This window comes from Hoplias malabaricus, chromosome 2 (genome assembly GCF_029633855.1).
Source record: "Hoplias malabaricus isolate fHopMal1 chromosome 2, fHopMal1.hap1, whole genome shotgun sequence".
Classification (NCBI taxonomy): Eukaryota; Metazoa; Chordata; class Actinopteri; order Characiformes; family Erythrinidae; genus Hoplias; species Hoplias malabaricus.
In genome coordinates this window covers 20,442,678-20,462,000 of record NC_089801.1, presented here as the reverse complement: position 1 = coordinate 20,462,000, position 19,323 = coordinate 20,442,678, and the positions used below count along the sequence as shown (strand labels likewise).

Below are 19,323 nucleotides of genomic sequence, written 5' to 3'. Positions count from 1 at the left end.
AAGACCCACGCTATAAACTGTTGTCAGAGAATGTGACACATGACAAATTTTGCCTATTCAAACATTTCAGAGCTTAGACTCAGGCTTAGGTTTAGGGTTGTGGTTAGTGTTAGGTTACAGGCCACACTGAAATAGAGACCTGTATTTACAAGTAAAATTTGCAAGTGTCAGATGACATTGTTTTTAAGATATTATAAGAATTGGCTTTGGAAATCAATATAAATTACAATATGCTCCAAACTTCAGGTGTGGGTATAGAGCAATCTGAGTATGTGAGAGAGCGAGTTATAAGCCAGTCCCATATGGTGCAGTATATTAAAATAATTTTCTGAACTTGAATAAAGATGGGTTCAGGGTTGTATTTTATGGCTTATTTGGAGTTGTTTTTGCAGCAGCACTTTCACATGATGTGCAGATTTATCGATTATGCAGCACAGATGTTTTAATTTAATCAACGCTGCATGAATAAGAATTTATTTTTCAGAGCCAAATTATTTGCAAAATGTACCAAATATCTCAGTAACCACTTCCAGCACACCCATCCCCTCAGTAGTAGACATTGTATAGATGTCTATGAGTAGACCAGAATGATCATTTTGCCTGTGTGTGTATACAGTGAGGATCAGAGCACTGCCATCATGTTCATGATTAGTGCCTGAGCATTGTAACAGTCGGTGTGATCCAACTGAAAGTTGCCCAGGCCTGTGGTACAGAGCACTTACACTAGTCAAACAAACTGGACTTTGGTGGTGAAACATGCATGGTCCAGATTGTCTAGTGTGAGAACATCCTAATACAGATATACCTAGACAGGCTATTGAACCCTAACTTGCTGTGGATGACATGTTTTTAACTAATCAGAGTCTTTAATTTGTTGTTGTCCAATTTAATTTTACAAAATTTAACAATTTAACAAAAACATGTATCTCAATTTTCATCAATTTAGTTGTTGTCTTTTGTGTGAAAATATTATGATGAATGGACCAACAAAAATGCCCCAAAATTACATTACTTTTAATTACATATTTAATTACATACATATTAATTACATATTCCAATTACTTGGAATATATATTTATTTACATTGACTTCCACTGAAATTTAAGAAGGTTTCCTTGTAAAGTTTCCTGTAAAGTTCCTATTTTTGGAGATATATGTTTTTCACTGGACAGGAGCAGTGATATGCCACTACACTGTATCTGAGTAAAGGAGTTGACCTTGTTTAATCTTTGCCGATCTCCTGCTCTGGTTGACCCTTGCCTGGGCCAGTGTGAATGTGCCCAGCATGAAGCTCTCGAAGCTTATTCTTCGAACTCGACGGGGTCTCCCTATCTCTCCCTCTCTTGCTTTCTTTCTTTCTCTCTCTGTCTCTGCCATGCTGTGCTCATGCAGATTGTCCTGAACACACACTCATACACAAGATACACACTGTCCTGACCTCAGGTGACCTTCAGCTCAGAGGCAGCTTTAAAAGAGTTATCCATTCTTCGCATCTTCCTGCACCACACTGACCTTATCAACAAGCATTGTTCACTCTCAAACCTCTCAGGCACCTGCCACAGGTATGATATCCAGTCAAAATACAGACTACGCCACAACTGATCCGTGATCAGAAGCTGTAAGGAAGAGGCCCAGTTTTAGATAGTAGAGCTGAGCCAAGAGCAGCAATGTCATCCTCTATAAGCCGCAGGGAATGAAGCACAGCTGGTTTGCTGGTTTTCTTTTGATGCTCTGGTGGGTTAAAGTTGGTCTATCAACATGTCAGCTTCCCAGGTGTAGCAAATGCCACAGGGCTCGCCGGAACTTCCATCATCGCCCCATTCATGAGCATGACTCATGAGAAAAATACAGCTAACTTATTCATCTTTCACGAGGGGCTGCTGATCAGCCAAGCAACTGTGATGATGTGTACCTTCAAACCTAGAGTTCTAGAGTGAGACTGACAACAGTCTTTATGAAAACTGATATTTGTTATATGTCTTTATGTAGTATTATGTCAGTTTTATGGAATAATGTAAGCAATTGTGGCCTAGGGAGGTATTAAGGCCACCCTGCATTTTGTTGTGGAGCAGTGGAAATATATTCTCTATCAGTGCTGGAGCTCAATCCGTTCTTTGGGTTGAGGAGGGATCTAGAACTAATCCGTCACTTTACAAATGTGCTCAATGGATGCAATGCAATCAAATCCTCACAGCAGACTAGACCTAGAGCTAACCTTTGTGATCCATAGGAACCACCCTGTTTGCACAATAACAAAAGATTGCAGTATAAAACCCCTTTCCTGTTCACATCAGCAAGCTGTAAACACACTCTCACACCATCCAGCAGTCCATATTGTGTAAAAAGCCAGGCTGTGATTGGACAAGCCTTGGCCCCTCCTCTGCCCCCTCCCCTTGCTTTAAAAAGAGCACGGAGGCACTCGGCAGGGTCAGAGGAATGTAACCAGCAGCCCACCCTGCCCCAGAGCAACACGCTCCATAAAGACCACTCAACACACACACTCATGTTCCAAACAATGGTGGATTTCTCAGAGAAGTACTTGGAAAGGTAGGCACCCGAGATGTTCTCCTCTCTTCTGTGCTGCTCTGAGGGATCTGTGATAGTTGCTTTGAGGATGTGTAAAGAAGGGAGGGAGATGGAGAGGGGTGGTTATTGTTTAGGACCAGAGGGAAAAGTGGAGCGAAAGATTGAGGCCATGTGAAATCCATGTCTCTTGCGGCTTGTCCATTTTGGGACTGTGTGAGCGGTTCATGCAAGTTACCTGGCCTTGGGTCTATATTCTCTTCTCTATTTTGGGTTTTTCATTCCCTGCTATTTTTGATTTCCAGGAGTGATTTCTGCTGCTTCTGTGTTATAAATGGATCTTCTCTGGGACACATGCAGCTGAACTTGACTAGAATTAAGCAGAATTTTCTGTCCTGAAGTTATTTTGAGGGTAGTGAGACAAACTCTAATTCATCCGGATGTTCTCTGCATTTGCTTCTTTCTACCAGTCTTTCTTTCTGATGGGGTCTTGGGCATGGTATGCATCACAGTTGCAATTGCAATCTGCAAACACTTCTAAGGATTCTTTTAATAGGGTTGGATTTTTGTATGAATAATTTCTCCTGCTAACTGTTGTCACAGGGGCATGCATTGATTATTTGAACAAGACCTCTTCATCCTTCAACTCTTCATAAGCATGGATGCCTAGTTAGGAAAGTAGGCTCAGTTATTCTTAATCTAGACCTGAGGAAACCATCCCTATATATTTTTACTGTGCCATTTGGTGGTATCCCCTGGGATAGTCCAGTCTTTTCAGTGGGAGATGACTGAATAGATGTGGAATGGGATTCCTGTGTTATTGACATAGCTGGGTGACATTTGAAGGCTTGAGAAGGCATGCAAACACGAGGGTATGTTTTGCTAGCAGGGCACAAGGTGGCCTCTGAGAATACCCCCTGATAAAATACATGCTCATGCACACATATATAACACACACACACCTTTAGCTTTCATCTGTGAGCTGTCCACATGAATGGAGTCGAGTTTTACACTGTTGTGTAATTGTGTTATGTTCTGCAGGTTTGTTTCTTTCCTGGTCACTCATACTATCAAGTCAATATTGTCCCTTGATCCTAAATGTTTGCAGACAGGTTTTCTGATAAATGAATTCAGAGATTTCATGCTGGATCCATTGGTGAAACAGGCAATCACTGTACCCACACTGTTTGTGTAACCTCCATTGAAAAGCATTAACCAATTACATGAAATGCTCATGAGCCGGAGATAACCTAGCCCAATGCCAAGGAAGGGCTACAGGGGTTTGAAGCTCCTGAGCACTAGCAGTAAAAATCAATGAATGCAATAAAATCACATGCCCACATAAAGTTATTCTTCAAAAAAAAAAAAACTACCACCGAAAGGTTCTTTACGGTACCTTTTATCTGAGTGGTCACTTCAGGATTTTATTATTCATTTTAGCCTTTTTTTTGTTCTTCTGTCATTGGTAGTGCTGCTTCAGGCAAGTCATATTCCAAATCTCTTTCACTTTGTTATTGTCCTTTTGGAAAACTGGACGAGAATAGCTGCCAGCAGCACTGGAATAACTAATGGAGGCCAGGAGTTGACTAGAAAAGCCTGGAGATGAATGGGAATTAGAATTAGAAGGATTTAACCCAATCCGTGCAGTGAAACACACTTTTACACACACACTAGTGAACACCAGGGGGCAGTGAGCACACATGGCCGGAGCGGTGGGCAGCCCTAGCCACGGCGCCTGGGGAGCAGTTGGGGGTTTGGTACGTTGCACTTCAGCCATGACCTGCCGGCTCTAACCACCAGGTCGCGACATGACCTCCAGGTGGAGGGAAGTGTTTGATGGGTGGAGAGATCAGAGAATCCTAACTTGATAAGCCTTGGCCAGGTAGCATCCCGTGGGCAGGAGGAAGGGGCCAGAGCAGAGTAAGCATGAGGAAACAAATCAGAGACAACTGTTTGGAGCCGAGACCAGCTCCAGGGTTTTAGCAGTCGTGAGGTCATGACCTGGTGGAGGAACGGCCTGTAGACTCTCTGTTTCTTCAGTGACTGAGGATTAGAGAGGGGAAGAAGTTCTTTGTCAACCTCCATTCCTTTCTTAGACACAGCTGTTTGGATGGAGACATCTGGGGGCTTTGCAGGCATTTTTTGGACAGCAATAATATGCAATATTTATTTAGCAATCTATTATATAGTCATTACATTGGCCTGTATTTGCGTGAAAAACAAATGTTGTCAGATATTTAATTGCATCATTTAGAGAGAACATAATCATGTGCTTTTAATGCCTTTTTCTTTTTTAATACATATTCATAAGAATGACATTTGCCCTTCTATAATTAATTCAGCATATAACATGATATTGTGAATGAATTAAAGCATTTATGTTTATTCTGTTTTGACCTTCAGCTGACCGCTCCATATGTGGCTGTACCTGAAATAGCTCTGAGCTGCATATTTTCACTGCTGCAGCTATTTTACACTGTAAGGCTGAAGTGGTCAGGACTGAGTCTGCAAGACTGGGAGGTTGAGTTACACATGGGTGAGGAATGTGTCCTGTATGAAGAACTATGCAGGGGGAATGTGCGGCTGCTGCTGACGCACACAGACACACACAGACACACACACACACACACATACACGCACACACACACACGCACACACACACAGACAAACACACACACACACATACATACATACACACACATACACACACACACACACACACACACACACACACACACACTTTGGTTCCCTTGCATATTGAGGACATTACTAACCTCACTACTACTAGCCTAAACCTACTTTAAGCACACACACACACACACACACAGACACACACACACACACACACACACACACACACACACACACACACTATGTACAGGTTTGGTCTTAATATATCCTGGTTCTGAGGTACTGAAATAATGTTTACAAATTGTAATTACTTCATATTTTTATGATTACACTTAATGCTTTAAAAAAATGTAATTAACACAGTTATAAACAGTTCTTTAGAGTGGGATTTTTTATTCTTTAAAGTGAGGGTAAATGGAACCGAACATCTGACTCTTGTTGCTACAGAAAGTTATTATTTGGAAGAGAATACACCGCCTTATGGTTTATGATGGATTTGAGATAAGGATTTTGGCTTAAAATGAGATGATTTTTAAAAGCATACATTAAATTCTCAAATGTCTATTTCACAGTGTATATCAAAATAAATAAATAAATCATTAAAACATGTATGGGTTCAGTAGTGCATTTAAATAGCAATTGATATTGTAGACATAGTGACCCCTGGTTCCTATTACGACTACTCTGAAAAAAAAATAAGCTGAATTATCCTTTAAAATCTTGCAAATGCCTCATTATTTGAAGCTGAATGCCAATATTGTTGTTATGGTAACTCTTATTACACACAAAATATATGCACTACAGAACTGACTGGAGTTCAGGTTTGGTGTAGTACTCACTTCTGTCCAATAGGTGGCAGCATTTACATTAACATAACATTAACAGACGCTGAAGCCTTTACTGTAACCACTCCCTTAGGATCAGCAATAGATGGCCTCCACCTTCACTCCCAGCATCAGAACAGACAAACTGACCCTAGATCTGTGTGAATATCCACATTCCTTTCTCTATTCGAGCTGTGACGCCAGTGTAGCATCTCTCCACCGAAGCCCTATCGCGTCCCGTGCTGTTGTATTGAAACCAGACCCAGGCCGTAAATCCTTTCATTACACTTGCAAATATTTTCCAGGGCCCATAAACTGAAGAGTCTCTCTGCTGCCATTTACACACACACACACACACACACACACACACACACACACACACACACATACACTCACTCACTCTCATAGCCCCCTCTGGTCCCCAGCCCCAGCCTCACTCTAAGCCAGTTTTCCCACTGGAAGTGAAAAAAAAGCCAATCAAACACATTCCACTTGTCCGTGTTGTTTTATGAGTTCTAAATAAAGCCTTATTTTCTAGATTGACCCATTTAGAGTTCAAACATATCATTTTTTTTTTGTTTCTTTTTTTATACTGAATCATTTATTGCGGCCTACTTTCTCAGTCAAGAATTGTATTTAAAATTTGTCCTTCCATTAATATCTGTTAATAACTTTCTAAGCTGTGCAGAACAACAGCATACTTACTGTATGTGTGTGTGCGTGTGTGTGTGTTTGTGTGTGTGAATGTTTGAAGCAGTGGCTAAATCCCATTCCATCCATTTCCCTAACTACTCCACAATTTCCCCAGCCTTATCTTATCAAAACAGATTCTGCTGAGGAGAAAGGAGCAGCAGCGTCACTGCCCACGTCACCTTCTCTCATTCCCCTACCCTACTCTACACACACACACACACACACACGCACATAAACATACACACAGAGCACACAAAATACAGTGCACTGTTTATGCATAAACGGCTTTAAGATCTTTGTCAACACCTGAGAGCTCCAAACACAGATCAGTTGATAATGCTGGTGTGTGGAGGGATTCCGAGAGTCTGGTTTTCACTGGGAGAAACTTTGGTGAACTTTTATTTTGGTGGGCTTTTGGAGGTGGTCACTTTGCTGTTTTGATTTATAAAGTGTGTTGAATTCACACAAACAGTGTTGCTACTCAGTTGAAGTTCTTTAAGGCAATGAACTTTTGAGCATAAGGAAGATGGGATTATACTATTCGGGAAATGACCAGGTGTTTACAGGTTTGATACAAGTGGGTTTGGAAGCACAGTAAACATAGAAATCTGGACTAAAGCAACATTTCAATTGGTGCTTGACCATTTCAGACAGACTCAGTCCACACTCATCAATATCGTCATCTTCATCCTCATTATTTTCCTCATAATTAGCTTCTATCTCAGGCACTCCCAATTTTCTGGGGCTGTTTGCTGAGGGGACTCTGCAGACTCATGCATTACGCATCTGCTCAGCTGACTAATGTTTTTATCAGCAGCTCTTCCATCCTGTTGATGAGATAAGAAAAGATCCTAGTGGCTGAATGGCCTTGGCTTTGAAACATGCACACAAAAAAAAGTAAATCTGAAGCATCCTCACTACAGCAGGAGGTTATAACACTGTAACGACCTGAAATAAACCCTTGGCAAAATCATACCCAAGTCCCACGTGTTACTTGTGTCCGGAAGTTGTAGGTTTGCCTTTATTTTGGGATGTTGACTCACTGTGGTGCAGGTCATGCAAGAGGTTCTTGGTTTTTCTGGGGGAGAGGTGAGGGACGGTGAGAGTCGTTTATGTTTCCAGCCCTGCGGCCACCAGCTAATGATGTCATTACTTTGTCATTGGCTTCCTGTTGGGCTTCTTTACTCGAGAATGGTTAACCAGTTTGGGCTCCATTACCTGGCCTTCCCCTTTCCAGCCCTCACAACCTGAATATGAGCGGAGGTGTCTGTCTTCTTGAATATAGAGATACGCCTCTTTCTTGCTTGTGCCGAGTGAATTAGCATATCCACTTGACAAGAAAAGAATGAGCTATCGAGGCTTCTGAAATCCTAGAGAGAAGCACAGATAGAGGGCAATGGAGGGAACGTCCCAGGATGGTGGCAGAGTTAGAAAGATGGACAGATTTAGGGACAGCGGCTGGGGAGGTCCAGAAATGGAATTGGTCGTTCATTTTTGGTACACGCTAGCACAATGTGGTACAGGCCAATGGGGTCTAATGAGACTGGAGGCTTTGTGAAATCCACAGTGGAAATCAGACAAGAGGAAATGGGTATTGGGAAAGGTTGGATGCCCTGGAGGAGGAGGCATGTGAAAGTCTGCGAGGACACGCACCTGGGGAAAGGGAGATTAGCCTAGCCTAGCCTAGCCTAACCTAACCTTGCCTCTTAGCTCAGCCTAGACTAACCTCCTGGGAGTGCCAAAGTGGCCAGGGCTTTAACCCGCCCCCAGATGAGAGCCCGAAGGGGACCCGGGAAACACCAAGAGGGAATGGAAGGATGATGCAGAGGAAGAGAACAGGAGTCAGTCACTCACACTTTCAGTCAGAGGAAGAGGAGAGAGAGAGGACGGAGGACAAGACGATCGACCGAGAGAGAAAGAGAGACCCACAGTGTCTCTCCACCACAACATCACTCCAGTCTTCTATCGCCCCTAGGAGCAAGATAGCCGCTGACTAAGGATAAAATGTACATAGATACAGAATCTCTTTTGGAATTTAGTGATCCGGAGACATATCTGTGGAGATTAAATACTGGGGAACAATTTGTGGAGATGGACTTTTTAATGATAAAATGATGGATTTGGAATTCTATCCAGAATTACGAACATCAAATTCTAGGGATGGAAATGGGGATGGAATTTCTGCGGACAAAATTTTGGGGATGAATTTCTAGGAATGAAACTCCAGGGGGAAAGTGTGTGGGACAAAAAAAAAATCTGTTAATGAAACTGTATGAAAATAATTCTGGGGCTTTGTCATCTGGAACACATTTGGATTTATGGAACCATGCAACTTCTGGAGGGTAATTTTTTTTTTCATTTGTTTGGATCGAGGAAACTCATCAGCCTCTCCCCATCTTGTTTCCTGTGTGTATGCTTGTTTGTGTGTGTGTGTGTGCGTGTATGTGTGTGTATGTGTTTGGGTGCTGGTGCACGTGCAGGGCCAAAGACATGAAGAACCGGTTGGCGTTCCTGAGAAGGAGGAATGAATCTCCTGGAAGCAGTCCGGCCGGCAAGCTGGACAAAGCCATAAAGTCGGTCAAGTAAGTGTTTGTATGTGTGTGTCTGGTGTAAATGCATCCGCCTGCTTCCACCAGCTGGTGGTACCCTGCTCTGGGCACTGTGAGTGTGTGTGTGTGTGTGGGCTGAGAAGAGAAGTGGTGGAAAAAAAGAGGTAGTGGAACAGTACTGCAGTGTAATATAATCAACATGGGAAGTTGACACTGTATTTTTCCATGAGCAGAAATTACTATAAAGGTTGTATTATTTACACTGGGTGCACTTTCTTCTACATAGGACTGATTTGGCTCTAAATAATGAGGTCCACACTTAGCTGTATCAGGCTGGATTGGAGATCATTTTCATATTAACCTATGGACATTTTAGAATTTGAGTAGTTTAATAATTTAATGAACTCAAAATCATGCCCAGACTTTTATTTTGTTTATCTATTTAAAACAGTTCATTAATGAAAATTTCTGGGGAATAGAATGTAAAAATGTTGAAGTTACACATCTGGACCTTTAAAGGGATTATTCCACTGTCTGTGCCTTAACAAACAGCACAGTAAGCTGTACATTTAAGACATTTTCTTACAGTGTGGGTTGGCTATTCAGCTGTTAACATTCATAGTTCATATTTCAGCTGCAGTCCACCTTAAATTGAGAAAGAAAATGGGATCCAATACCTTAAATGTACGACTAATGGATAAGAAGATTATGTAGATCTGACATAGCTGTGAATAATGTAGACCAACATAGCATCCCCCCACCATGCTCCAATGAACGCCCAGCAGCTAGAAACCAGAGAGGGATTATGTACAAATCTTGGTAGATGTGGATCTGTCCGCAGCAGTTTCTGGATTGATTCAGAGTTCAATTGTCAGAACTGCCCTTACCCGTTCAGAACAGCAAACAAAAGTGTCACAGCACCCAGTGCCACATCTGCTTGAGCATCTGCTTGAGGGTCATCTTGTTTTACGCTTGCTAACATCTGCCTAATTGAGCATAAACACAGAATACGACACAGAGAGAAGGACTGCTGCTAAAGTCAATAAGACGGCAGATGCTGGAGGCTTGTTAAGAGCAGCCCACACAGTGAAAAAGAGCTAGTGGAGAGAGGGAGGGGGCGGAGCCACTGTTTTACAAGTCATCCTGTTGGTTGGCAATAACCCCGCCCACTCCCTCTTGCTCTGAGATGGCTTAAAAGGGAGGCTCCAGGAAAGGGGCATTCAGAGAGAGAGAGAGAGACTAGCACAGACTTAAACAGAACTACAACCACAGACAGACAGACGCTCTCACACACACATTTACATACACACACACACACACTGTAGAGCATACCAAAACTGGCAGCTGGCTTGTTGACACACTCCAACACACATTGGAACACACACACACACATCAGCCTAGGACATCGCATTCGGATGGGTCACACAATGAGAAACCTGACAGAGATGGGCTTGCTCAAGAACCGCTCTGCTTTCATCTGCAGGCCCACTCCAGAAGAGGCGCTGAAGTGGGGGGAGTCTCTGGACAAGCTGCTCGTGCACAAATGTAAGTACAGAGACCATATTTATTGCTTGTGTTGATGGTGTACTGTGAATTATTCGTTTACATTTGCTTAGTATTTTACATGTGAGAAGTGTCTTATATCTGATAGGAAAGTGTGATTTGGGGCAATGATTGGGTCTTGCATTAATTGTCATTGCATCAATAGGGATCAATAATTAATTATTAATTAATAATAAAAAGATTTTTATTTTCTATGAAAGGATTTTTTTTCTTTATACTGTATTTATACTGTATTTATTTTCCTTTTCAATTGACAATGGGACTTACAGAGACATTGTTGCATATCAGGCTATCATGCATGGACAGAGAGAGAGAGAGAGAGAGAGAGAGAGAGAGAGAGAGAGAGAGAGAGCATTTGAATGAATAGGTTGTTGGATACAGTAAGCTACTGATGAATTGAGCCATGCATCAAGGCAGAGAGAGAGAGAGAATGAGAGAGAGCGAGAGAGAGAGAGAGAGAGAGAGAGAGAGAGAGGGATTTGTGTCACTAAAAATAGCTCCATGTGAGTATCTTATCTGCCCTCTCTGCATAATTCATCCCCCTGAGTGTCTATGGCTTTGCCGTTCTTAATCCCACTCACTGTTGCTGACATTAGTCTGGAATACTGGATGTTTCCATATGCCTCAGATTATTAGGCTCTCAACCATTTCTTCCCCCCTGGCTATAAGACACCCACCAGCTTATCTGCAGCTGCTCCCGGCAGCGGAAATGTGCAGCAGGACAGAGGGCTGGGTCCTTTCCTTCTATTCTTACACTTCCTTACAGTGACTTAACTCCAGAAGTGGTGCAAAAATGTGGGAGATGTCAAGGCTGGAGTAAATGAAGCTGCTTTCCTGCGCAAAACACGTCAACTCTGGTTTCCGAAAGCAGTTATAAAATCATCAAGTCATTAAGGGACAATAGTTTTGGTCGCTGCTAACGTGACAAGGGCACACAAATGAAAATTGGAATGAATGAGGGCAGGAAATGCAATTACAAGTCATAATTGAATTGTTGGGGGTTTAAAAGCCTTACTGTGCTTTTAAACAAGCGGCGGAAGCGGAGGAAATGGGATTAAGTCGCTGGTCAGTGTTGAACGATGAGGTTACCGAGGTCTATGTGACTCGGGGAGTGGCGGCTGCGTTTGCCATGTGTGTACTTGCTTTTCGGTCCATTCCCGTTCAATAACACATCTTTCTTTTTTCTTTTCCTTTTCCCTGTCAGATGGCCTGGCAGCGTTCCGAGCATTCCTGCGCACCGAGTTCAGCGAGGAGAATCTGGAATTCTGGCTGGCGTGCGAGGATTACAAAAAGATTAAGTCGCAGTCTAAGATGGCATCCAAAGCCAAGAAGATCTTCGCTGAGTACATTGCCATTCAGTCCTGCAAAGAGGTGAGTTCCCCTGATGATGTCTGCACAGTTGTACTAAAACAAATCAAATGATCAAATTGAGAATGAGTCCAACTAAAAAAAAGCCTTCAAAAGGACTTCAAAAGCGACACCCCCTAGTGTTTCCAAAAGCAACGTGATGCAAGCTAAACACAATCAGCATCCAGACAAAACATAACTGCCTTTGTTGTGACTGGGTTACTACAGAGAAACCAACATCCACCGGAGGAATGTCAGCTCTTCCTCATTTTTAGTCTCTGATTTTCTCAAGCTCTGAGAACCCTAGAGAGGCAGTGAGGTTGTACCTGCCAAGTATGTTCAAGTTTGGCCCTTGCTGCACTGTTGCTGATGGCTTCAGCACATGTTTCATTTTGAAACTTGGAATGATCTGCGGAAACTCAAAAACGAGGCAGTGGCAGCAGCTACCGGGGGTTTCCATCCATCTGTAACCTTCTGGAAATGTTCTGTTTTGAGATCATCTCTGGTCCATGGCCTATGAATAGACTCTTAGTTGATGCCTATTGACTTGTTGATGATGTCAGACTTAAAACCATCAGCATACCACCTTATATCCATGACTGAACCCTTTCCTCTTCTTTACTTTTGTCCTGTAGGTGAATCTGGACTCATACACGCGAGAGCACACCAAGGAGAACCTGCAGAACGTCAACCGTTCCTGCTTCGACCTGGCCCAGCGCAGAATATATGGCCTGATGGAGAAGGACTCATACCCCCGCTTCCTCCGCTCCGAACTCTACATGGACTTGGTGAACCAAAAGAAAGCCAGCACCACGTCGACGGCATCCTCGTCGTAGAGAAAATGCACAACTTCACCTTTATAGAGAGACAGAGACACTATAGAAACTATAGCATTGCGGAGGTTTCTTTCACTTAGAGTTTCGTTCTCATTCGCCATAATGTCCTACAACGAGCCGAGGCAAAAGGCAGACTGAGGCAGTGGCAAAGCGAGACAGACTGTGTTCCCAAGGTTCAGGATGATCCTTGAGAACGAGAGCAAGGAAAACAACTCAGCCCAACCTGGGGGCTGAGCTTAAGTGAGCTGGACAAGTGGGATGTCCCCATGTCGAGTGCTGTTGATGTAGAGTTTTTGGGTTGTTGTTGTTGTTGTTTTTATTATTTTTTTCATAATCTTATTTATGGTTAATCCCTGAAACAAGCTGGAGCAAAGAGGGGAGGGGGGCAATGTCTTCTTGCTTTGACACAAAGACAGTCAGGTACTGTTTTGTCGCTTCTGCCCATTTACTTTTTACCCTCTTTGTTGTTGTCCTCCTCCTTCTCTTCTGGTGCCACTGGTACGACCTGATCTTACTTAGCTATAGATTTTTTTTTCTGTGGTCACCAACTCTGCTCCTGGACATTTGCTAGCTCAATGAAGACCATTTCTATCTCTGTGGTCATGCACTTCCGTACTCAAGCACAGCTTTGGGAGGCTCTACTATAACCCTCTGCCCCGGTGACGTAGTCCTGGTCCCTGCCCCTGCCCCAATCCCTGTCCTGATTCCAATCCCAGAAGACATCTGGGGGCAAATGAATGGACCAAAATATTGACAACGAGAGGACACCGCTAGTTATGCCCATGCCCAAAGACTATTCTGGACTGTGTTTGTGTATAGCCAATAAGCATTTCATGGTAGCTCCACTTGCGGACGGGACGAGAGCGTTCTCAGGACTCTATGGCACTCGATTAATGAAGCTTTCAGGCTCACACCTTCTCCTTCCTTCGTTTTTTACACATTAAGGGTCATTTTTTAGAGTCCAACCTGCACTCCGTAGATAGAGCAGGACACAAGGCTGGTCAAGGCCCTGTCCTGTTGTTGACTTTTGTTTATAAGAGAGAGACAATGCTTTACCTGTAAAAAGGGTTGCGTATTTATTTAGATCCTTGCTGGACGTATTGGTCAAACTGCACTCAGCTGAACCACACCTGCATACCCCCCCCCCCCACCCCCACCCCCACCTTCTCTTAAATATCCCCCTATTCCCCACTCTTCCTCTTAACCCCTGATCCAAGTGCAATATGTTTTATTACTTTTGGTTTGTTTTGCTTATCTTCTGGATAAGTTTTATAGAACAGAGAGAAAGAAAGAGGGATGAGAGTGAACAAAAGGGATGGGGAGGGATGACAGATGGAAGCTCTGTATGAATTTTTAGTTTGTGAAACAACCGACAAACAAACCAACAAACAACCTGCTTAAAGACTGAGCTGCGGTTTAAGAAAGTCAAGTAGTTGACATAAGCAAGTTATTATTATTATTATTATTGTTATTATTATTCTAACTGTGTATCCCGCACCTCCCCCGGCAGCAGGCAGCTTGGGGGTGGGTGGTGGTTATGGATGTATATATAATTCTTAAGAAAAGAGTAAAAACGATGAAAAAATACAAAAACACGCACGGTTTCCTGGACGGTCCCCGGAGACCCCAGCTGTATCTATGTAAATACTAAGAGCGTCAGAAGCTATAAAATAAACAAAATGACATGTATTGTTATCGAATGCGGGGAGACGTGGGTACGGTCCACCTCTTCCTTGGTCATACACTGCTTGTAAGGAGTTTTATGAAATGTATTTTATCATTTTCACTGTTTACAATTCAATGCATCTCCTAAGATAGCAAGCGACAAAGAAAATAGACAAAAAAACTCCATTTTGGTGTCATTGCAGAAAAAATACATCAAATTAATAAAACATCTGGTAAATAAAAAAAGATTTAAATAAACAAAACTTTGTCTTGCTCTTTTCTTGTTGCCTTATTACATGTAATAATTAGTTGTTATTAGTCCTTAGTTGTTTTAAAGTTATTAAATAGTAATCCTGACCATTTTATCTGTTCATATCTTCATCATTTTCATCAGCAGATTGGACCAGGTAGCGATGTTGCTGTGTAATTTAAACCCTTTCGGCTAAACCTTGGTAAACAAGCCCATCTCTCCCAGGATGTCTGTTCTAAATAACTGGCCTCAAACAGTCAAGCGCATCCCACAGCGCCCCCAAACTTTCTCTCCCTGTGAATGTGATGAATGAGGGTGGTCAGGAGGAGAAAAATGAAGAGGGAAACAGACGACAAGAAAGAGAGATGAAGCTGCAGATACCTGTTGTAGAGATGTGTGGCAGCTGACAGACTGATGCGCTGCTCTGATTGCACGAGGAATCTTTGTTTCTGCCCACGGCCATCTGTTTTTTTCTGGGCCTCTCACACACACCATCCACTCTTTTAACACTTCAGCCAGTTCGTTTATCCCTGATCATTTCTGGTCACTCTTTTGCTCATTGACTTATGCTCTCTCTCTCTCTCTCTCTCTCTCTCTCTTTGGAACACTCTTGTCTCTGTTTTCTCTATCACTGTCCCTCACTAGCTTTTCTGTCGTAATTGCTTGACATATCTTTATCTATTTGACTTCATCTTTATTTTAGCTTCTTCTCTTTCTCTTCATTGTTCTTTTTCTCTTTCTAGAACTGTTCATAGGACTATCTTTCTAGCCTATCTCTCTTTCTCTCTCTCTCTCTCTGCAACTCTCTTCATCATTTGCTGCCTCACTTTTATCCATATTCACTTGGCAAATGAAAGCTGTGAAAATATTCCCTGCTGCTGTGAACGCAGTCTCAATTAAGAACTTCTTTGTGGTCTTTAGAATCTCTCTCTCTCTCTCTCTCTCTCTCTCTCTCTCTCTCTCTCTCTCTCGCTCTCTCTCTCTCTCTCTCTCTCTCTCTCTCTCTCTCTCTCTCTCTCTCTCTCTCTCTCTCTCTCTCTCCCCCACTGGGATCTTCTGACCAGATGGCAGCTCATTTCTTTGCCATTCACAGTGAATGTTTTAAGTGTCGTATCTGACCACCCTCTATTTACTGATAGCCCTACGTTTACCGTCATGAGACGTATTTATTTTTTTTTATTTCTTTATAAATTTAGTCCAAAACGGTTAATGACAGCTTCACAACTGACCAATCACTGGTTGGTGATGAAAAACATGAAACATCTTTAACATATTTAGTGTATTTTGGTCAAACCCTCACTCAGTGGATGTTTACAGGATGTCATTGGTGAGTTTCGCTTAGATTAAACATTGACGTTCATCATTCCATTCTCAGGAGCATAATTGGAGAATCTGGAGCAGCTGCACATAATGTCACCAAGCTCAATGCAAAGTGTCAGGAAGATATGGATCCTCATTTTCTGGAGTGTTAGCTATGGGGATGAGTTGGAGTGACAGAACCAATCACCCCACCTTGGTTATCACAGCAATATTCCAATGTCTAGTGTAAAGCTTTACTGGTCAAGTAGCATGTGAGTAAACTACATATAAATACTCCGGATTTCAGAGGATATAACAAAGTTTTGGACCGAGAGGATTTGATTCAAGCTGCAGCATCATTTTCCACACGAATAAAATACAATACACTAACAGCAGTGATTTCAAAATGCTTCAGAGAGTTGCTAAGGAACCACTGCCTCTTTTCATTTTGTGTGTGTGTGTGTGTGTGTGTGTGTGTGTGTGTGTGTGCACTGACCTCGATGATTGCCCAATGTTCAGCAGCAGCAGGACCATGAGTGCGTCCACTTCACTGAACAAGTGTTTGTAATCTGCATGGTAACTGAACGGTCACATGTCAAAGGCAGCTGTGCCATTTTTCATTCAAATCAAACCCCTACTTGAGTTATCGATCTCTCTCTCTCGCTCTCTCTCTCTCTCTCTCTCTCTCTCTTACACACACACACACACACATAATCAAACACGGTCACTGCAAAAAAATAAAGTTTCTGCAAATTATTTTCAGTCTAGTCTTTACATTTACTTTTTTACTTTAGCACATTTTACTTTAGTGCTTTCTGTCTTTAGAGCCATGTTTACGTGTCTTTACCACTATTCCTTTCTCTCTCTGTTTCTCTAGCACAGTCTTTCTTAGCCTTTTCTCTGCTCTCTTCCTTGCACTCTCTTTATTTCTGTCCCTCTTTGTCACTGTTATTTTCTGAACATCTCACTGTTGTCAGATAGTGACAGGTTTTTAAAGTGTGATTATCTGAGACATGCCAAATGACCTGCAAAAGAATAATAAAAATATATTAAATAGTCAAACCATGTCCAGAAACTTGCTGAACATTGTAGGATATTCTTACAGCCGTTGTTCTGATGAGTTGTATAACCTTGTAGAAATGTGCTACTTTGCAGCTCTGCACATGCTCAGACCAAATTTTTAACAGACAGCTTTTTTACATCTTCGCAATATTGCTAAGATTAGAAATGCCTTATCCCTCCAGGACGCAGAAACATTAGTACATGCCTTTATTACTTCAAGGCTTGACTACTGTAACGCACTACTGTCAGGATGCACCAGCAGCAATTTAAGAAAACTTCAACTAGTTCAAAATGCTGCAGCTAGGGTCCTCACTAAAACTAGAAAATTTGAACATATCAGCCCAGTTTTATCATCACTTCATTGGCTGCCTGTTAAATTCCGCATTGACTACAAAATTTTGTTATTAACATATAAAGCCCTACATGGGCTTGCTCCTGAATATCTTCAAGATACAATTTCCTATTATGAGCCCCCACGTTCACTCAGATCACAGAATACTGGATTTTTAAATGTTCCCAGAATTCAGAAGGCCTCAGCTGGGGGAAGAGCCTTTTCTTATAAAGCCCCCCAACTCTGGAATGATCTTCCAGAAAATGTTCGGGACTCAGACACAGTCGCAATCTTCAAATGTAGGCTAAAAACTCATTTGTTTAGTTTATCATTTGGTAGCTAATGCTCCCCCATAGATAAAGGCGGCAGATCCGGGGGGTCCATGGACACAGGGAATTATAGTAAACTGAGATGCTGGTGCTGTCGTCCCGCCGTTTCTCGCGATCACTCAGGTTTGTTGACGGTGGAGCGGAGGGATGCCAGTGTTTCAGGATGCTCCCGTGTCTGTGTGTCCTCCTGGTTCTCTCCTTTTAGTTAATGCTGTCATAGTCAGATCTGCCGGAGTCATTAGCCACACTCTGGAAATTTTCATATTTTCTACTTTACAAACACAAAACAGTTCAAAACTAATTCCATCCCTTTACATCTTTCCGAGTAAACGACTGCCCACCTGTCTGTCTGGACACTGATGGATGACTGTCGAGATCCTCCTCCACGCTTCAGACCAGCTGCCCACGCTCCAGCAACCACCAAGTGCCTTGAAGCTGTCCCTACACTGAAGTTCTCATGGACTACTAACTATCATCACCAGTAGATTGACCAGAGGAGGATGGGTCACCCCTTGTGAGCCTTGGTTCCTCCCAAGGTTTCTTCCTCAGCTGGGGGAGTTTTTCCTTGCCACTGTCGCCCCTGGCTTGCTCACTTGAGGGTTTTACATTTGTCTTTACATTTCATGTCAAATCTTGTCTTACTGGAATTCTGTGAAGCTGCTTTGTGACAACATCAGTTGTGAAAAGCGCTATATAAATAAATTTGATTTGATTTGATTTGATTAATGTTTTTGTGTTAAATACGTTCTTCTCCGGTGCATTACACAATCATGATTCACTGTTATTATTTGCTTGAGAGTTCCAAAACTGTACACAGCGAATTAAATGTAAAAAACAAAAAAACAAAACTATAAAACAATTTATTTTCACCAAAGTAATATTATGGTATCTTTAATAAGGGGATTTGGGCTGTGCATATATCCTGTTTATACTTCTGTTGGCAGCATCTCCTGATTCACTACATTTAGCTTACATTAGCTTACCTACTATTTATCTAAACAACTATGTATAAAACATACACCATGGAAGCACATTTCGACAAAGGTGGCACAGCACGTCAGAACACCAGGTCAAAGAGAAATATATTGAGAAACATTGGCAGGAAGGGAGATGGTTTCAGTAGGTAACATGTAGTTGGAGGCAGTGTATTGGGTGGTGGAGGCGACAGTAAGCTGAAGGCCAATGTGTTTGTACTGGGAGAAGCTTGTTATTGCTTTTCTGAGGGCTGGCAGTATACAGCAAGGCTCAAAGACCCAGAGAATCACCTTCAGATTGGATTACGAATTTTTGCTCTGACAGTGTGGACTGGCTGGTTGCTAAAGCAACTGGGAGGGTTTGTGTCAGGAAGTGTATGTCTGTGTGTGTGTGGGGTTGTCAGGGGATTAATGTGTAAATCAAACATATGCAACCTCAAATCAGAT

The 19,323-nt window shown here is 42.4% G+C and overlaps 1 protein-coding gene across 2 annotated transcripts in view; it reads left to right on the top strand.

The window, feature by feature from the left end:
- rgs3a (regulator of G protein signaling 3a) overlaps nt 1–14,884 on the top strand; it is a 143,320-nt gene extending 128,436 nt beyond the window's left edge. The window contains exons 1-5 of one of the 2 annotated variants that reach the window (XM_066651542.1): nt 2,457–2,547; nt 9,152–9,253; nt 10,704–10,765; nt 11,988–12,154; nt 12,766–14,884. In XM_066651542.1, the coding sequence (XP_066507639.1) occupies nt 2,504–2,547; nt 9,152–9,253; nt 10,704–10,765; nt 11,988–12,154; nt 12,766–12,966 (576 nt within the window). In that variant the 5' untranslated portion in view covers nt 2,457–2,503 and the 3' untranslated portion in view covers nt 12,967–14,884. Of the gene's footprint in view, nt 1–2,456; nt 2,548–9,151; nt 9,254–10,703; nt 10,766–11,987; nt 12,155–12,765 lie in introns of those variants that run through there. The other variant, XM_066651534.1, reaches the window with a different exon arrangement.
- Nucleotides 14,885–19,323: the final 4,439 nt, after the last annotated feature.